The 20,872-nt window shown below is 45.0% G+C and overlaps 1 protein-coding gene across 1 annotated transcript in view; it reads right to left on the bottom strand.

Moving 5' to 3' along the window:
* Positions 1-20,872, bottom strand: part of MATCAP2 (microtubule associated tyrosine carboxypeptidase 2) — a 48,881-nt gene that overhangs the window by 5,502 nt on the left and 22,507 nt on the right. Inside the window, exons 3-6 of the mRNA XM_074945346.1 lie at positions 12,832-12,975; positions 11,621-11,753; positions 10,214-10,519; positions 9,496-9,593 (exon numbers count right to left, since the gene is read on the bottom strand). Coding sequence (XP_074801447.1) covers positions 9,496-9,593; positions 10,214-10,519; positions 11,621-11,753; positions 12,832-12,975 — 681 coding nt within the window. The remainder of the gene's footprint in view (positions 1-9,495; positions 9,594-10,213; positions 10,520-11,620; positions 11,754-12,831; positions 12,976-20,872) is intronic.

The following is a 20,872-nucleotide window of genomic DNA, read 5'->3' as shown; positions in this document are numbered from 1 at the left end:
GAGTGGAGGAGTGCTGGCTTGGGTGTTAGCTACAAGAGCCATTCCCCCAGCAATGTCCAGCGTGATTGGACCTGCACTGTTCTGCCATAGGCAGGCCTGAGGCATGGATGTTTCTACTAACTGGCATGCCACATTTCTCTGAGGCTGTGTTGTGCCAGATCCTCTTCCCTAGAAGTCTCTTAAGTACAAGGCTGTAATCCTGCTCTGCTCCTGCATGGGGATGGGGAATGCTCTCATGAGCACTTTTGCAAGCTCTTACCCTACACAACTACCTGCTTCTCTTTGCTAATCGATAGGGCTCTAGCAATTCATGGTCCATTTTGATCAATTTCATGGTCATAGGATTTTAAAAATCGTAAATTTCATGATTTCAGCTATTTAAATCTGAAATTTCAAGGTGCTGTAATTATAGGGGTCCTGACCCAAAAAAAGAGTTTTTTGGGGGGTCACAAGGTTATTGTGGGGGGGAGGGTGCAGTACTGCTACCCTTGCTTTTACACTGCTGCTGGCCATGGCGCTGCCTTCAGAGCTGGGCAGTTGGAGAGCGGTGGCTGCTGGCCAGGAGCCCAGCTCTAAAGGCAGAGCCACGGCCAGCAGCAGCCGCGCAGAAGTAAGGCTGGCAGGGTATGGTGTGGCCACCCTTACTTCTGCACTGCTGCCTACAGAGCTGGGCCCTCAGTCAGCAGCTGCCACTTTCTGGCTGCCCAGCTCTGAGGCAGCAGCTCAGAAGTAAGGGTGGCAATACCATACCCTGCCAGCCTTACTTCTGCGCGGCTGCTGGTGGGTGCTTCCTTCAGAGCTGGGCCCCCGGCCAACAGCTGCCGCTTTCCAGCCACCCAGCTCTGAAGGCAGCAGAGAAGTAAGGGTAGCAATACCGTGACCCCCATAAAATAATCTTGCGACCTCCCCCCTTCCCCCGCCCGCTGCAACTCCCTTTTGGGTCAGGCCCCTCAATTTGAGAAAGGCTGGTCTCCCCCATGAAATCTGTATAGTATAGGTTAAAAGTACACTAAAGACCAGATTCATGGTCTGTGACATGTTTTTCATGGCTGTGAATTTGGTAGGGTCCTATTAATCGAGCATGGGCAGTTACTAAGTTAAAAAAACAACAACTGTCTTTATAAAATTAAAACAACCTTAGAAATGAAAATGTTTCTGCAACAAGGGATTTCAGCTAGAGCTTTTTGTTCATTTTTAAAGAAGGAACAAATACAGTACGTACCATTTGTTTTTACAAAATGTGGTAGGGTGGCCAGAGAGTTTTGTAATATTGCATAGGTTTCTCCCACCCCCAAAATTCTCCCACATGCTATTGCAGGGCTGGAAAGAAATGTAGCTTCTCTAGGATATAGCTTTAGTCACAGTGTAACAGGCTGGCAGTGATATGGCAGATTGGGGAAAGAGTTAAAGAAAGTTCTGCTGACTCCCTGAGGCGGGTGGCTTGTCAATCAACCTATACATAAGTGGGTGGGGTGGAAAGAGAGGATGTAGGGTTTAGACTGAGCAGTCTGGAGGAAGATTAGAAGCAGCCAAGTCTGGGGAGCTGCTCTTATGTTATCGTGTCATTGTTACTTAACAACTCCACGCTCCAGGAAAGGGGTGAGATTGGCCTTCATATAGTGTGCAGACTGTGTTCGTCGAGCATCTTGGGAAAGACACCTGCTTGTGCACAGATAAGTCTTCTGAGCTACAGTGGAAAAATAAATCCTGATAAAAGAGAACAAGCACAGGCTAATCCAAGTCAAATGGGAGACTTACTGTTTAAAAGGACCATAAAAAGGGAAGATCTACATTACAGCCTGACTAGTGTAAATATGGAAACATCTAAAAAGCCAAACACTAGCTCAAGTTAACTGGCTGTGTGCAGGGAAGCTATGTGGAAAGTTGCAGGAAATGGACTCTTTCCCCTAACTCTGGGGACATGGCCCTGAGCACTGCTGTGTACAAGATAGGACGGCTGAGGTTAGATGCCTACAAGATGTCACAAGTTGAGTGGCCCCTTTTAAGAGGAAGTGGTGTCCAGTGCACCTGTGATTCATCAGCTACCTCCCACATGAGTTTAAGTGAAGGCCTTGGGCCTGAGAGGGTTCCAGTCAGGAAAGAACCAGGTGAGAGGTGCCCGACAGCCTGAGGGTACAGCTACGCCGCAATAAAAAAACCTGCAGCGCCAAGTCTCACAGCCTGGGTCAACTGGCTCAGGCTTGTAGAGCTTGGGCTGTGGGCCAAAAAAACGCAGTGTAGACGTTCAGGCTCGGACAGGAGCCTGGGTTCTGAGATTCATCCCCCTTGTGGGGTTTCAGAGCCTGGGATCCAGAAATTTTTAGTCCCACCGCCTGAGCCCAGCAAGCCCAAGTGTGACCCAGCCCAGCAGCGGCCACACTGCAGTTCTTTTACTGCTGTGTATACATACCCTGAGAGAGCCAGGCAATCAGTAGGTGAGAGCTGCCAGAGACCAGGCAACTGAGAGGTCCCTGAAGGAAGCTTTAGGTTGTTCCTGGGGGAAGGCTAAAGACAGGGGAGCAAGAAGGGTTTGCTGGCTGGTCTTCCCAAGCCAGAGGGCTGAGGGTCCATGGGGTATTAGGGATGTTCCCTATGTGAGGATGAACTCCCAGCACAGAGGCTGTGGGGGATCCAGAAAGAGCCTGGGTGTGGTGAAGATGCTGGCGTGTGGTATGTGCTATGTTGATGGACCCAAGGATGTGGCATTTTACAGACTACACACACTGGCTGTGAGAAATGGACCATGCTTGGGACTTTGGTTGTGGATTTGAAACTATGTTTTGGCAATATTCTGCCCCTCGCCCCCCGCCCCAGGAGGGTATCAGTGAGTCAAGAAAGCTTGTGTGGAGTTACTGGGGACTCCGAAGGAGGGAGACTGAAGCAGGCGCACCTGTCATGCAGTGGCCTCCCACTGGAGAGCGCTGAAGGCAGGGCCACTCTATGAGGCCGCCCTTTCAACACCCTGCCTTCAAATTTCAACCTCCTCCCTCCACAGGACAAGGAAGTCTTTATTTTTGTTTCTTACAAAAGGTCAGATTCCTATCTGACCTGAATCTACTCAGGTACTCAATAGCTGTGATCAAACTATGCCCCAATCAAGCTGCATTTCCCCCAGCCACTGCCATCACTAAAAATAGTATTTGGCAACATTTTAGGAGGGAAAGATATGACTCACTACATAGCTCTCTCTTAATGTACTTTCACCACTTTGTGCAAGCAAATCTATTGTACTGGGTAAAAAAAAGAGATTTTTGCTTTTGAGTTTATTTTGAGGCTGATTTTTCTGTCACACTCGCCAGATTGCTTTCCAAAAATGTGTACTTGTGACATTTTACATTCTGACTTTAAAAATTCTTGGATTTAATGCATTTAGGAATTACGTGCAATGTACGAGCTCTATTTCTGTTGTCTAGCTTAATTTGTACATGATTATCACATTCTGGGCTGTAAGGATTCTAAGATTTAATTCCTAGCTAACAACTGCAAATCTCTAAAATGGCTACTTCTCAATATTATTTCTCTCCGGGCTTCAGCCTCTTTCATCTGTTTCTCCCCTCTGGGCAGGCCAAGCGGTTTGCACCAGCACATTAGTCTTACTCTATGCATTCCTACACACTGCTGTCTTCAAAATACCAAGTAAAATGAGAAGTAGCAAAAGAGAGGACTTTTCCTGGGATTGACAAGGCTTTCAGCACTGGGGAAGGGAAGAAGATATAGAAACTCCTCAATGAGCACCATACTAAACACATTCCCATGATAAATCAGGGATTGATTTTACAGACACATTAATTTAACTATCAATAAACTGTACAAAGTAGTTATTCCATTTTGGACCCACATAGAACTTTGCATTCATGGTAGAAAAATGCCAGAGGAAAATGCATATCTTGTGATCTGTCATCTGCTCAGAATAATCCGTACATTTGCTGCAATAAGCCATGAGAACATTTTCTGATTTGCAGTGAGAATTTCCCAAGTGGATGGCAATCTTCACTATGATTGGATCCTTTACTTTTCCAAGCTCTTTCAGCAAAGCTTAATATTCTTTTTGGAACATCAATATCCTCTTTTCTTTTTCTTTTAAGTTGGTCTCATCATAACACTTCTTTATCATTTGTCAAATTCCAGTGGGAGCTTTCTGTTCATATCTGATGGCAGAATTTGACTTTCTAAGAATAGCCACTGCTCTTACATGCCTCAGACTTAGTTTTCTTGCAAAAGATACATGTAACGAAATGTATTAAAATTATATTAAAAACCCACATTAAAAGAACACTAAAGTTGCCAATGCCAGAATGAAGGGTGTCTGTGTAACTGTACTTTGGCCCTCTTGTGTGCATACATTATGATACACTCTAATAATAATTGCATGCTCCCATGCTATGTTTTCCACAGGACCTCTGCCTCTTTCAGTGCACAGGACAGGGACAGTGCTTACTGATTCAAGATTTCTTTTAATCCTCCTCATCACTCCATGTGTAGTAGCCACAGACTACATTTATTGCACACCATTTAAACCCTGCACCAACACAAAATTATTAATTTCCTCAAGGGCTTTTTTATTACATTTAATCAGTGTTATATCTCAGTGTTTCACAAACAATAATGAATTTATCTTCACCAGATCCCTGTGACATAAGGTGGTGGTATTGCCATTTTACAGATGGAGAAAAGGCACAGAGATTAAAGCCAAAATTGTCAAATGTGTTGACAAATTTTTGGTGCCCAATTTGAGGAATCTAGTGCTTGGTTATTTTTGTCCAGAGTACTTAGCATTTTTATAGCAGTTTATATGTTCAAAGCACAGCTTCCACTGACTTCATTTGCAGCTGGACGTGCTCAGTTCTTCTGCAAATCAGACCTCAGGATCTCTAGTTGGGCACCCAGAAAATGAGGAACACACAGTTAGTGATCGTGTGTGAAAAGTTTGGCTTAAAAGACTTGCATAGCATCATATATGAGTTCTATGGCAGAGACAAGGATAGAATCTAATTTTCCAGGGTAGCATTCAGCTGCCTTAACCATGAGACTCTCCTTTCTTTTCCTGCAACTCCCTGCCTCATTCATTACACACCTTCCAACAGCAAATGTGGGAGGGGTCCTCCAGGAACACTACAGCTTTACACATACACCAACTCCTTTCATTCCCTGAGCCTAACCCATCCTGTGCACTATATGAGGCTGGGTCCCGTGAGAAAAATAGTATGTGATTATGTAATTGTATCCAAATGCATGCACACAAGGGGTTGCACAGGAAACCTTAATTCTGGCAGCTCCTAACTTTTTGAGCACTTGATTTTGAAACCTTATTGTTCTTTTAAAGTAGTTTTTATTCTATGTAATTTCCTAACGTTTTAATAAAACAAAACTGCAAAATCAGAATTTAGATCATATAGAATTACGTGGGTCATTGGCATGGGACCTTTGGATCCACAGCCCAGATTTTCACCACTTTAATAGAGTATGTGGTAGCAGAAGTCGGCTATTATCCTCTATGTGGACCAGCCACTAGACACATAGGACCCTAAATAATTTTAAGAATCTGGGCCTAACTTCCACTGAAATCAATGAAATGTGGGAGCCTGTGGTGGGGCGATGCCCCACCCCCATGCCAGATTGGGCTTCAACAGGCCAGAGCAGCTGCGCAAGGCGGCAGCCAATCAGGGAGGGCCTGTTAGAGCCAATCAGGGCTCGGCTAGGTCCTATATAAAGGCTGCCAGGAAGCAAGCAGGCAGTCTCTTTCAGGCTTTTAGAGGGTGAAGTGCTGTCTCCTGTGCACTTGCACCTCCTGCCTGGTATCTGCTGGGCTGTGGACCCTGAGAAAAAGGGCCTAGCCGGTGCAAAGGGGCTGAAGGGGAAATGGCCCAGGGAGAGAGACTGACAAAAGGAGAGAAGGAGGGCAGGCAGGAAGGCTGCTGCCAAAGGGTCCCTGGGTTGGGACCCAGAGTAGAGGGTGGGCCTAGGTCCCCCCCACTTGCACTTCCACCTGGCCGTTAGGAGTGGCCATCATGGACTGCACCAGACCCCTGCCAAAAGGGGTTAGACTTTGGGGTGTAGTTGGCTATTGTGGCTGGGGCAAAGAGAAGGACTGCTGATAACACCAAACCCCAGGAAGGGGGTGAGACCAGAGCAGTGGGCAGTGTCCTGAAGAGGATGCCGCAAGCTGGGAGCAATGTGGGCCGAGACGCTAATCTAGGGTGAGAGATGGACGGGACACCACTGGTGAGGGTGCTCTGCATGAACTGAGCTAATTCCCAGAGTGAACAGCAGGAGGTGCTGCGGTGGTGAGTCCCAACCCTGTCACAGAACCTAAATATCTTTGAGGGTCTGGGCCACAGTTTGCAAATGGGTTTCACACCTATTTGCTGACATGGGAGGAATGCTGAACTCGGGACTCCTGGGTTCAGGTCTAGGTTCTGAAGGGCAGTGTGTTCAAAATGGTTATAGATCTTTCAGCCCCCACCCCCCAATGCCCCATTCCTCCTATCCCCCTCTGCTTGTCTTCCCTCACCCTTTTCCATTCAAGCTAGTCTACTTCCTCCAATTCTTCTTTGTTGCCTGGGTGCCAATAAGCGGAATACTGAGTGCAAAGGGAAAATAGTAGCCCTGCTCTCAGTTCCAGTGCCTGATGCCACAGTGGCCCCTGGCAACCAGAAGGAGCGATTGCAGGAAAACATCCTGTTCTGCCACAGCAATGCTATGACAGAGCATGCTCAGCTGCAGCCTTACCAATACCCACAATTTGATTATTTTAAAGACCCAGCTACTGGAGTCCACTTATTACCTGAAAAACCTCAGCTTTCATTAAAATAAAAATATGTTTCTAGCCCAAAGAAAACCACCAACCTTAAATAATCCAACACCAGAAGACAAAAGGAACAAAATTTATTATTTTAAACATCTCATCATTTTTAAGCCAATGTCCTGATTTTTGAGGGGCTTGACTTGTGGATTTTTTTTTTTGTTAAACACTGAGGGTTAGTAGTACTGCAGTCATTCTGCAGGGATGGCACATGATCAGTTCGCCTGGCACACAGGAACTCTGGGGATTGAAGTCCACAGAAAGAACCTTCAGAAAATAATGCTGCCAGCCTCTAAAATACATCTGTTGAGTATGTGTGAACTGTGATTTTTTTTTTCCAGAGGCTTATAACTTAACAGGGAAATCACAAAGACATCAAAAAGCACATCCTTGATACCAGAGTGACTTCCTGTCAAATTTCACATCTCTGCTCCAAATCATGGAAGCACGGCAGCTGTAAGAATTTTTTAATATGGGCAAAACAACATATTTTCCCCTAACCAACAGGTGACCTGTTTTGATGGAAACTTTCCCAAAAAAGTCAGCCTAAGGTAGACCCTCACTGTGGACAATTTTAGCCCAAATGGTAAGGTCCAGCAGTTAGAAACAACTGAAAATAGATTCTTATCATGGAAAATGTTAGACAACCTTGACTATAGATATTGCTACTACGGACACCTATAAATAAAGTCCATTTGTCACATGTCCACCCAATGTGACACATTATTTATATAGCTTATAATATGGATCAAATGTAACTCCAGTGGATTTGGCCCATTGTGTATTTCTGAAATGGTTTGCAAACAAGAAAGCCAAACCACTTGGTAACATCTATATGTCAATGACTTCTCTGTTATAGTTTCCTTGTTGGTTGTACACTACTAACCACATCTGCTTTCTCTCCATATAAAGTACTTCCCTATAATTTTCTCTAGAGGGCAGGAAGCAATTTATGACCTGAGTCAAATATTCCTGACCATGCTTCTGAAATGGAGCAAAGGCCTTGGGTAGACCAAGGTCATTCACTGGCTCTCCTAGACATCAGTCCCTGACGTTTCCAGCCCCTTCAAATATGAGGAATTCGTTCTAGCATTCCTGAAGCTATGTAGAGAATGAGGTAACATCAAATTAAGTTTTCAAGTGCACAGCAAGAAGCCTGCCAGCGGTTATCACTGAAGCTGTGGTGAAACCACTACATGGAAATATTACCAGTGTGCCCCACTACTGCAGGGTCCAGACAATGGACCACATGGCTAGCGGCAGCTAAGAGAGGGGAACCTTGCTTGCAGAGGACTCTGCTTAAAGTGGAACTCAGTAGATTTTGTGGGAAAGTCTGTTTTAGTGGTTTCTGCAAAACTTGTACATTGAGGCAATTTCTACAGTTTCATGTAATTCCTCCCCCTGCCCGCCCCCAGCTGACACCCAAAGGGCCAACGCATTGGTCTGTATGTCTACAGTGCATCTGGGAGCAAGCCTCCCAGACCAGGTAGACAGATTCATGCTAACACGCTGAACGTAGCAGTGTGGACGTTGCTGCATGGCCAGACACTTGAGCTCGCCACCTGAGCTCTGGCCAGGGGGCCAGGTGGGTCCTGAATGTGGCTGGGGCTCTAGGTGCTAATATAATACAAGCAATAATAGCACCCATTTATAGATGAGCATACTGAGACACAGAAATTATGTCTACACTGCAGCTGGAAATGAGCCTTCTAGCCCAGGTAGACTGATCTAAGCTAGCTTTACGTGAGCTAATGAACTAAAAATAACGGTGTGGATGCTGTGGCACCAGCAGATGCTCAGTATAGCCACCCGCCCCCCCAGCTCAGACCCAGGCAGTTGGGTGGGCTTAAGAGCCCAAGTTTCCACTGGTGCTGCAACACTCACACTGCTCTTTTTAGCATGGTAGCTTGAACCCCGCTAGTGCAAGTCTGTCTAGCCAGGATGGGGGGCTTGCTCCCAGCTGGAGTGTAGACTTACCCAGAGATGTTAAGTGACTTGCCAAGTTGGGAGCAGAGCCCAGGATTCCTGACCCTGTGTCCTCCTTCAGCTACTAGATCACACTTCCTACTCTCATCTGAAAGTCAAATCCCACATTGGGGTTATGAACTGGTGGCTACTTCCCTGTATGTGCAGTTAACGCTGCAACTGGGCTAAAGGAAACTTCTGTCTGCAAATACGTTACCTGCCATTGTTACAAACACCTAAGATAAAAATGATTTCAAGAGAGAGAGACATTATTTCTTTATTTCATTTGTGTACTTTGTAGATTTGACAGCACTTTGTGTAAGTCTGCCCATTGCTCCTGTTGTTGCAGTGCAAAAGGCCCATGCAAACAGGGAGGAGAAAAACATTTTTAAAAAACAGAGAAATGTGACTGTAAAACCACGATCTGTCAGGTATAGGGTGGTAGGAACCTGATAGGAAGGTATAAGTCCTGAAAGTACTTCTGACTTACTATTTGAAATTGACTATATTTCAAGTTGGTGGTGTCTCTTTACTATAATGTACAGTGATGTCTGATTTTACAGACAGTGGAGATTCAAGATCAAGGTGATGCAAAGGGCACAGCACATTTTAAGACAACACCTATAGGAAGTGATCCTGTCATGTTCATGCAATTTAACAACTATTTAGGAAAGTGCTTATTAAAATGATACTACTATTGCTTCTGTTCGGAGATCGATTCCACTCACCTTTCCAAGAGCCATCAGCAAGTGGAAATCGATAGACTCCCTGTATCTTAGGATTTGGAGGATGCCATCCAAGTATACCTGATCCTTACTGAAGCAGCCTAAAGGAATCAGAGTCATGGTATTGTTTTCACAATTTTTCAAAGCAATGCATTTGCCAAAAGTAATTGTACACAAAATTACTTTACTTCCTGCCATAGGTATTTTTGTCCCAGGACTTGCAAAATTTATCTGACACCCATTGGCTAAAGGATTAAGCCTACTTGAAAGACACTAAGCAAAGGCACTGACCGTTAGGCAGACTGGCTTACTGGGAATCTCACCGTGTAAGGCAGGGAGCTGAGCAGCTTTAAAACCCCGGGTCACATAAATTTGCAGCACTATCATAACAAGCTCTGCCCAGGGCATAAAAAACAAGGGAGAGCAAACTGTGAACCTAAAGGTCTTGACAGTGTCTCCTTTAACATCCATTAAAAATTACTTTACCAAATCACTTTGAAAGTAGTGGGGAAAAAGTACTGTTTTTCATCTCAATCATTGTTTTAAATGAAGGATCCTTGCCACTTTATAGAATCCATTTTAGAAAACAAAGAGTTTAACTTTTCCACAATCCTTTGCACAAATCCTATCACCTGCCAACAGAGCTGCAGAGGCCCCTTATTTTGAGCAAAGCTTTTGGAGAATGAAGATGGAATGTGCTCAAGCTACATAGGAAACCAACCTGGCTGGGAAGTATCAGTCCACCCTCTCTTGGCTCGTACACAGTAATCCCACCTAGTGTTGGGGTCCTTGACAAATCTCCCCACATCCTGGAAGAGTTGACTGAAGGACATTTGGCTAGCTTGATAGACAGTGTAGTAGAGAAGGGCAGCCCTCCATAGAAAGGGGTCTTTTCGGAACAGGACACTATGAATACTCGCCAGGCCTTCCTCAGTAGGGTTGATTGGCTTTAACCCAAGCTTTTTACGTCCATTCCAATTGCACCAAGGCTGGCTGTTGTTGTTAATACCTCGAAAATAATGAGTTCCTAAAAAGAAAGAAGCAGAGAGCTTAGAACAGTAACAACCAGTGTCTCAAATAATAGTACAATTAGCTACCACAGGAGCTAACTAAGTTTAGGACCCAACTTCAGGATTCTCAGCTATTGGGACAATGGGGAACTGGGAAAGGAGGTAACTTTGGCCTTGATAACCATTAGGAATGTAATCAATGGTAATTAAATGAGTGGAATCACAATCATCTAAGTGCCAACAGTGTAGGGTGTCCATCGGGTAATTCCAGCAGAGATTTTCAAAAGGACCTATGGGATTTAGAAGCACAAATCCCATTGAACATTGGTGGAACTTTATGCTCCTAAATCCCTACAGGGAGATTTTTCAGAAGTGTCTAACCCACCCACATTTCTCTAGTGTAGACAAGGCCTTGCTGTGGATGGGAAGTGGGGAGAACAGAGGAGGGAAGATTCAACATGCACTAGTATTTCTTTCCCCTTGAGGCTGATCATAGAGCATTACTGCAGTTGTAGAGGAGGCTGTTGCCCTGGAATAAGAGAGTAGTTATACCAGTGGTGCAGGGCATTCACAGGCATAAAACCTAAAAGAGTAACTTGGTCAAAGCCATTGGATTTCATCTGGGTTTGGTCTACTAAACTGGGGCAGGTTCACCCAAAACCTAGAAAAAGTTTGAGAAACTTTCTGCTATCCTGAGCTAAATGTTTGTAACTATTCTATGTTATAGAGGTTTTTATACCATGCTCATCACCGTAGTGTCTGAGTGCTTTCCAGCAGTGCATTAAGCAATATGACTACTACACATATGTTGTGTTGTTTGTTCTCTCATCCTCTCCCCAGATAACTCAAAAAGGGGGATTTGCACAGATTTGGGGTTCACTGGCAACATTTCTCACATCTACATCTCTCAAGGTACTAGTTGGGTGTTTTAGTTCTACTGTATACTACAATTATAAATAGTCCTTTCTTATGCTTTACCACATCTACGGTAACAGGAGCCAGAACTCCTTTTGGGTTTGTACAACGCCTAGCACATTGTCCGTGTTACTGAAAACAAATAATAAATAGGAATGCACATATTCACTCTGGCATGAAGAATTCAAAACATGTGTCCATACCTATTTCATGCCTCAGCATCCCTTCTAGCCAGTGCTCACGTGCAGTGGAAACATTGATAGTCAGAGTTGGGCGGCCATTCACCACTGTCATTGAGGCACGAGAAAGCAGGTCCTCGGTGAGATGAACTACAATCTAAGGAGAAAGGAAAGCCTGAGGCATAAGAAAGTTCTTTTCCTTTCCTGCTTTTTGCCGCTTCTATTCTCCCTCTCACTCCCCCAGCGCTCTGTCTGGACTCGGTCATATGCTGCTCAAGGCTCTTCCCAAAAAGAGGCAAATTACCCCTGTGTTAAGGTTTTGTGTCTCTAGAAAGGTTCTGTTCCCCTGTGCCTGTGTGAAGCCTCACTGACTTCAGTGGGACTTCGCATGAATATAAGGGTTCAGACATGCAAATTAGATGGCAGAATTGGAACCTAACTGTCCTAGAGGGGAAACAGTGAAACTGACTGAACAAAAAGTGCGGTCAAATGCGCAAAGTTAACAGACTAAGAAAAGAGAAAATAAATTCTCTTTTAAGTCATTTATTGGAAACTTGTATATTACTAGTAGCAATAGAAGGTAAATTTAAAAAAAACCAACCTTGACAAACAGGTACTTGTTTGTCAGAGTTTTTTTTTTTAATTATAATTATATATACCAATGAGGTCTATCCGGTAAAATTCAAAATCCAGCACAGCTCTCCTGTTTAAACCTAATTCAGCATAAATGTATACAACAGGAATAAGAAATATAGGAAGCAGCAAAAAAAAGCTTTGCAATATAAGATGACTGCAAATTAGAGGAGTTTGTGCTGTGATACGGCATTAGAAAAACTCAGCGCAGGTTAGGGCAGACATACACAGTAGTGACTAAATGGGGATGTGCTACGCTACAACTAACTGAAAGGATAAGGGAGGAGAGTTGTTATGTCAGGTTCACCTCCAAGTAATAGAATGAAATTAAGAATGGGAACACATAATTCAAATAGCAGGAAAGCTTCCTGATGTGCTCTATTCCACAGTGTAATAATTTCCCAAGAGAAGTAGTTGGAAGCCACATTGTTTAGATCATTTAAAACTAGAATGGACAAACCCATTAGAAAATATATTGTAAGGAGCAAGTCTATATTGACAAGGGATGCACTACTAGATAATCTTATAGGTCTTTTCGATCTCTAATTTCTGATCCTGTGATTAAAGGGGACGCTTTTTCATTGATCCTGTGTGCATCCTACCTCACCAAGGCAGCCTTCTTTCACCATGTACTTCCTGACATGATTCCAAATGCGACTTTTTGGTAGCAGGCTGCCTCCAGTAGCCTGCTCAAACTTTTCATAGCTTCCATATTTCTGCAATGTCCGTTCCATAATATTGACAGACTGTAAAAGACAAAAGCATAGCAGACATAAGTGCAATAAGATTCCAGATGCAGACGAGCAATTGTATTACCTCTGTAGCTACGGGACAAATGGTTGTTTGTTCCCTTTCACTCTTACGGGATGCATTACTGAACTCCTGTAGTTACATATAAGCTATTACCCTCAGTAATCAACTTCTGTCATCCTCAGAGTCACGTATGAATGCAAATTATAGAAACATAATATATGAATGCAAATTATAGAAACATTAAGAAAAAGTTGCAGGAACCTGGTTTACTCGTCTTAGACCACCATGCCCCACACACCTAGTATTAGCTCAGTAAATGGCAACCAATTCCCTCTATGACTTTGGGAAAAGTCACTTAAACCCAGATACTCAATGGGAGTTAGGCACCTAAATACCTTTGAGGATCTGGGCCTCTTTGTCTCAATGTCCCCATCTGTAAACCAGAGATGAAAATACATCCTTCCCTACTCACAGGGATGTTCTGAGGGTTAAGGAGTTAGCACTTCTCTCATTCAATGTACAAATGTGAAGCATTATTACAATCTCTCTGTTTATTTTTTGGTATTTTTTAACTTAGAAGTGCTGAATCATGACAGAGCATTCCTGATGATGACTGATATTTTAACCCCTCTGTACAATGGATGCATGTGTTTGGAGAGATGAAATATGAAGGACTGGGAAATCTGTTCACAGTTTTCCCATTTAAATATAGAACTATTTTTTCTTATAAGCACAAGAAAGGAGGCAAAAACACTTGGCACACAAACTGATATTAAGTGTATTTATCTGGAAATGCTTACACTTTGTTGCTGAAAACAGAACTGAATATATCTAGCACTGCACAGTGTTCAGCCCTGTATGATGGGAACTGAGGTTACTGTGGCTGAAGATCTTATAGGAGAGATGGGGATAGCCCAATTTATTTTCAAATATGTCATTTAGTGCACTCCAAAGACAATAAAATACTTATAAGGATCAATTTTATGATATCCAGAGATATGTCAACTTTAGTAGGAATGATTTAGCAGTAGCAAAGCAGGGAAGAGAACTCCTTCAGAGACAGGATGACTGAGGAGAATTAAATTTGTTGGGAGAATTTTTACAAAGAGCTCCCAGGAACTCCATCCAACATATCACTGCCAGTATTGCCAACCACAAATGTTAAAAAATCATGAAATTGACTTAACAATCATGAGATTTTTAAAAATGGTTTGAGTTCTTTTTATTTCCCTGCTGATTTTTGAGCCTTTAGGGTTCGTTTGGGTCACATTTTCAAGCTTTTCTCTACAACCATCAGACCTAGAAATCTCCTTTTTTAAAAAAAAAAAAGCTGAGATTCTCATATGTTCACAAGACTCCCAGAGCTGGAGCTTTCAGACAAACATGAAATATGAGACTTGCTATAAAACTATGAGAGGTGACAATGTTGCACTGGACTGTTTATAGAAAGCTACCCGTCTAAGATGATGTGACATAATTTCAAATATATTCCTCCAATATTTCTTGTTGCTCCCTTATTTCAGGCCTGATCCTAGTGCCCTCAAATACAGGTAATATGAATGGGATTTCCGGGTCTGCACCATTTTACAGGACTTGGCCTTGAGTAAGTATCACTGAGGCTAGGATTAGACTGCAGTCACTGGGCGTGATTGTAGTTTGTATAGACATACCCCAAGCTAGCTTTAATCTAACTTACTCAGGTCCCAGAGTAGTGAAGCGTAGCAGTGCACACTTCAACGTGGGCTAGCCCCGCAAGTAATTACCCATGCTTTCAACTAAAGTGCATGCTGCCACAGCTTCACTGTTCCAGGACCTGAGCTAGCTAGATTAAAGCTAGCTTGGGTATGTTGACTCGAGCTGCAATCTTGAAGTGCAGACATAGCCTTAGTTTCTTGCACAAATGAGATTTTAATGTTTTAATTATGAGAACTGCATCTGCAAACTGTGTTGCTGGTTATAGGTCTGCTCCTTCAAGATGCTGGAACCTCCCTGAAGAAGAGCTGAATGTCTTCTATTCACATTGAAGTTAGGAGGAACTCAGCACCTTCCCTTGGGGAGAGGATCAAAGCGAGAAGGAACCATACTTTACCAATGTTAGTCACATTGCTAAGCCTTAGTGTATTACTGGAAGGTGCCCAGATGCTACAATGATAAGGGCACTATAAGAACCTATATAAAATAGATTAGAACAGGACTGAGCCTTACCACATGAATACTGCAAATATACCACTAATAATAATGGGAAACTCAAGACTTTTTTTAAAATGCTCTGACTCCCAGTACACTGAGCTAATAAGGTGACCATGCACACCGTTTGCGACTAGATTGTTCTGATATTTGGGGAACTTGGTGGGTAGACTTACTGTCCACAAAATATGATTAATTTAGAAACTTACACAGGTACAGATAGTCTTGTTTTGTTTTAACTAAAACTGAGCAATGCCAAACAATCATCACTGGAACACACTATAATGTTATACATGAGACACTCTTTAAGTATTGTAGCTCTTGGCTGAATAAGAGAGAGATTCTCTGAATGCTGAACAAATATTTCACACCATTTCTGATATTTTCCTATGATGAAGCTTAGAATGCTGCCTCTCACACTTATTACAGTATCCGAAGGGCCTCCTGTAAGATCTGAAGGCTCTAGTCAACTATGGCTATCAGCAGCATAGTTTACTAAATTTAGCTCTAACGAAGCCATTCTTTTATTTCTAAACAAAATAATAGAAATATTTTTTGTATAGGTTCAGGGGCAAAGGATATATCTGTGTATTATGTGTACAGTAATTAGCATGACCTTTTCTCCCTAACAGACATCTGCGCCTGATTTGCCAAATCAAGTTATTTACTGAACTGTTTTATAAGTGACGTGAGTGGAGTGAATAATAATCTGGACAGCATAGGAGTACGTGAGATAAAAAGGAAGTTTTCATTATCGTTGGAGCAACCTGGCCAGATCCTCAGGTACATGCAGCTACGTTGTGCAGCACGGCCAGCACAATCCGTCCCCAAGGTCAGAGTATCTGGCCTTGGAAAGCTCACTCCAGTATAAGCAGGATCTTTAGTGCTTTACAGCCATGTAGAGGCTTTTACACCATCCCCAACTCCCTCCTGCTGCTGGAGCAGAGCAAAGAAAGTGGCCAGAAGGCCCCATACCATATTAATGGCCCACACAAGCTGCAGTTTCAGCCCACTGAGGCCATCTGCAGCTGGCACACATTAGAGAAACCCTCAGCTGTTCTAACTTACATTGGATAACTGGCCCTGCTCTGGACAGTCCCAGGATCAGGGGAGTGCAAAGGTGAGCCTTAAGTCATCGTTGCCCTCCCCTTCAGACAAGAGACCCCTGGATCTGGCCAATAACCAGCAATAGAACACTTAGAGTTTTCTCCTGTGCCCCCTTCAGCCAATGGGATTTCTGTCATTGATTTCAGTGGGAACTGGATCAGGTCCCATTACCAACAAACACACCAGTGAGTAGCAGTAGTTCATATGTTTTAATTTTTAAAAAGATTTTCTTGTAAAACCTGAGGTGATTATATATGTGTGTGTGAGCATATATACAGCATAAAATCATGCACACATCTCAGGTTTATGATGGCATCACAAACCACTTTACTTTGGCTCTTGTGGTTACTGAGATGTCGTCCGACCCCTGGAATGTGCGTGTAGAGCTGTACAGCTCAGTGCTCAACAGAGGGTGAAGCTTCTCTTTTGAAATGATGGTATGGAAAATAAATCCTACAGATAGGAAAACCATGAAGCTATGGAAACACTGCATTTAAAAACAATCACATTTTTAAAAATATTTATAAAATATAGAGGCTGGATCCTCAGCTGTAGTAAACTGGAGTAACTCTGACTTCAACAGAGTTACACCAGTTTGCACCAAATGAGGATAATTTTGAATATTCAAATAAAGTTTAGTTAGTTCTGTTGTTTTCACTCGTATGTTCATTGGCTTATTTGAGAGATATAGGACTGAGTGACAAGAACCATTATGACTGGATGTGTGTACCACAAGCCTGATCCAAAACCTACTGAAGTCAGTGGGAATCTTTTCAGTGATTTCTGTGGAGTTTGGATCAGACCTATATAGATGCCCAGTTGTGAGTGGGTCTAACGGGTAAGCGAAGTTTAGAGGAATTGCCCTACATTAATAACTGAGTTATTTCTCTTGCAACAGATCAGGTCAATTCGCCTTATTTAAAAATGACCTCAGACAGATTATGTGCTAGTTTGTTTTTAAGGGAGGAATATGAGTTCCTTAAAGGTGGAATAATTTGCTTGCGTCTCACAGACCAAATCTTTATTATTAGACCCTATTCTTCCTGGGTAAAACCCTTGTGCGGAAGGGCAAGCACAAGGCCTATACATCAGTGAAGTAGAGCGATCATCTTTTCAGAAGGCAAAAGCAGGACACAAGCAGGAGCCCCCTGCTCCATCTCTTTCCCCTGAGGGCCTGCCCTGTGGCCAGCCCAGAAGCTGGAGTCAGGCCATGGTAAGAGGAGCCTGGGCCACTGTGGGGAGCCTCGGACCCTCCACCAGCCCTGGGTGGGGGGAACACAGTGTCTGAGAGCAGCTCCTGGCCCGTGTCCCCCACCAGATGTACTGCCCACGCCAGGTGGAGGGTTCAGGGCTCCCCACAGCAGCCCAGGGTCCCTGGGTGTCTCTTACCATTGCCAAGCTGGCCACAGGGGAGGGGTTTAGGGGGTTGAAAGAAGAAGCAGGGGTGGGACATCGTGGAAAGGGGGGGCTAAGGCCCACCTCAGCACTCCCCCCACTGGGAAGAGGCTGGCACCTAGGGTTGCCAACTTTCTAATTGCAGAAAACCGAACACGCTTGCCCCGCCCCTTCCCAGAGCCCCGCCCCTACCTCACCCCTGCTCACTCCATCCTCCCTCCCTCCCTCTGTCACTCGCTCTCCCCTTGCTTACTCGCTCATTTTCACCGGGCTGGGGTGGGTGGTTGGGGTGTGGGAGGGGGTGAGGGCTCCATCTGGGAGTGCCGGCTCTGGGGTGGGGCCGCAGATGAGGGGTTTGGGGTGCGGGAAGGGGCTCCAGGCTGGAGCCAAGGGGTTTGGAGTGTGGGAGGGGGCTCCAGGTTGGGTCAGGGGATTGGGGTGGAGGAGGGGGTGAGTTCTGGGAGTGTGGGCTTTGAGGTGGGGCCAGGGATGAGGGGTTTAGAGAGCAGGAGGGGGCTCCAGGCTGAAGCAAGGGATTGGGGTGTGGAGGGGGTATGGGCTCTGGGCTGGAGGTGCGGGTTCCGGGGTGGGGCCAGAAATGAGGGATGCAAGATGACGGAGGGGGCTCCGGGCTGGGGCAGGGGGCTGAGTGAGGGAGGGGGTGAGGGCTCCAGCTGGGGGTGCAGGCTCCAGGGTGGGGCTGGGAATGAGGGGTTTGCGGTGCAGGAGGGGGCTCTGTGCTGGGGCCAAGGTGTTTGGAGTGCGGGAAGGGGCTCCGGACTGGGGCAGAGGGTTGGGGTGTGGGAGAGGGTGTGGGGTGCGGATGGTGCTGAATTCAGATGGCTCCCAGGAAGCAGCGACATGTCTCTCTAGCTCATATGTGGAAGGGCGGCCAGAGGGCTCTCCGTGCTTCCCCTGCCCGCAAGTGCCACTCCCACAGCTCCCATTGACCATGGTTCCTGGCCAATGGGAGCCTGTGGAGCCCCTATGGATGCCTAGAAGCCAGAGGGACATGCCGGCCACTTCCCAGGGGCCGCGCAGAGCTGGACCGGAAGCCTGCCTGCCCCGCTGGCACAGCAGCCAATTGGACGTTTAGCGGCCCCAGGATCCCTTTGCGACTGGGTGTTCTGGTCAAAAATTGCTGGCTGTTAGCAATTCTCAGGATCAGGGGATAAAAGCAAAAAAGAAATCTAATACTCCTGAGGGCATTCTGCACCAAAAAATTAAAAATTCTGCACACAATATTTTAAAATTCTGCAAAGTTTATTTGTCAAATAAATGTGGAGGCTCAAGGACCACCCTTCCCCAGAAACACCCCAGGGCCCTGCCCCTCCATGCCAGGTGCACCAGGTGTGTGCAGGCAGGCACAGCAAGGGAGGATCCAAGTGTGGAGGGGCTTAGTGTGGGGGGATCCAGGTGTGGGTTGAGAGGGTTCTGTGTGGGGCAATCTGGGTGTGGGCAGCTCAGTGGTGGATCCGGGTGCGGGGGTGGGTGGGTCTGGATACACAGGGGCTTGTTAGGGGGTTCTGGGTGCAATGGTAATGGGACTCTGCAGGGGAGTCCAGGTGAAGATGGCTGGGGCTCAGTGGGGGGGTCTGGGTGTGGGGGGATAGAGCTCGGCAGGGGGGTTTGGGTTTGGGGAGCTCAGTGAGGGGGTCCAGATGCTGGGGAAGTGGGGTTCAGTGGGGTGGGATCCAGCTGAAGCTGGTTGGCGATCGGTGGGGGGATCTGGGTGCAGGTGGATCATTGGGGTGGCTCAGGTGCGGGGAGGGGGGAGGCTCAGTGGGAGAGTTTCAGTATGAGGGGGTCTGGATGCACAAGGGATGGGTGGAGGGGGAGCAGCTACCTGTACAGTGATCCCTCCCCTTGCAATTGAGGAGTGATGGGTGCAGGAAGCACGGGAAGGGGAGAGTTTGCAGAGCTTCCTACAGCCAGGGGAGAAATCTGGATGCCGTGCAGGGGAAAAGGGAATCCCATCCTCCCCAGCACAGCCAGGACTCTGAGCTGAGCCTGGCGCAGGGTAGGAGCAACCAGCTGAGTTTTCCCCAGTCCCACTCCCCACCCCACAGTGATTTTCCTCTCTGCTGGCTGCCCCAAGCACCCGAAACATACTGCTGGGGAGGGTCACGTGACCACTCTTGTGGTTTCCCTTTGCTTCCCCGTCAGAAAGTCATTTTTCTGCAGGGAAGCAAAGAAATATGTGGGGGACATAGATTCTGTGCGTGTACAGTGGTGCAGAATTTCATTCTTAGTTTATAGTCCAGTTTGTTTATTAGTCAGAGAACCTGTGTGCTTTTTCCAAGTTTTTTTAAAGGCTGAATTATCAACTTGTTCTAGCCATCTTCTGATATTCATTTTAAACAGATGTTTTCCTGTCACTGTGTAGATTCTGATATGTACTCTCATGCTTGTATACTTCACTTATAAGAAAAATAAGTTTCCTACTTAGTTACAGGAGTGCAGTTTACTTTCACTGAATAACCTGAATAATTCAGTATAACAGTTCTTCAGTTTCTCTTATAGTGTACCAGATCTTTTAAGATATTCATGTTACCTATTAGCTGCTATATATATCTGGATTCACTGACCAATCAATTTAATTTCACTCTTTCATTTAAACAGAATGTCTCCTTTAGTATTTTATCCTTTGGCATAGACTTTTCTTCACTGCTTTTGAAACAAGGATATTCAAGGAAGTCTGTAGGGGAAGCACCTAAAATGCTAAGAACTGGGCACTTATTTATCGTCTCTGAGGCTCAAATCCCTTTGAACATGCCACAGATATCTGCATTCACAATGAAACTTAATTGACCAATAGTCTCTTATTCTGATTCCCAGCCCTCTTTTCTTCTCTCTTTCTTGTCCCCACATCTATTCAATTCCACCTCTTAAAAATGAATAGTGGATAGGTTTTACCAAAATGTATTAAGATGCTGAAAATAAGAATTTAAATTAAATTTAACAGACAGTTCTGATAGGAGAAATTACTGCACTAATTGATCAGTAAAGGCCCAACTCTCCCATCCTTACTCACACTGAATGAACTCCCTGCAGATTATAGTACTACTCAGCATAAGGGTAGCAGAATCTGTCCCTGTGCGTAAAAGCCAGTTCTCATAAATGCCAATGAGAGCTTCTCAACTGAGAGCTAGATCAGGCCCTAAAACTTTCTGTCACAACTATGTTAAACTTCATAATTTA

This window comes from Natator depressus, chromosome 2 (assembly GCF_965152275.1).
Source record: "Natator depressus isolate rNatDep1 chromosome 2, rNatDep2.hap1, whole genome shotgun sequence".
NCBI classification, from domain to species: Eukaryota; Metazoa; Chordata; order Testudines; family Cheloniidae; genus Natator; species Natator depressus.
This window is presented reverse-complemented; position numbering and strand designations above follow the sequence as displayed.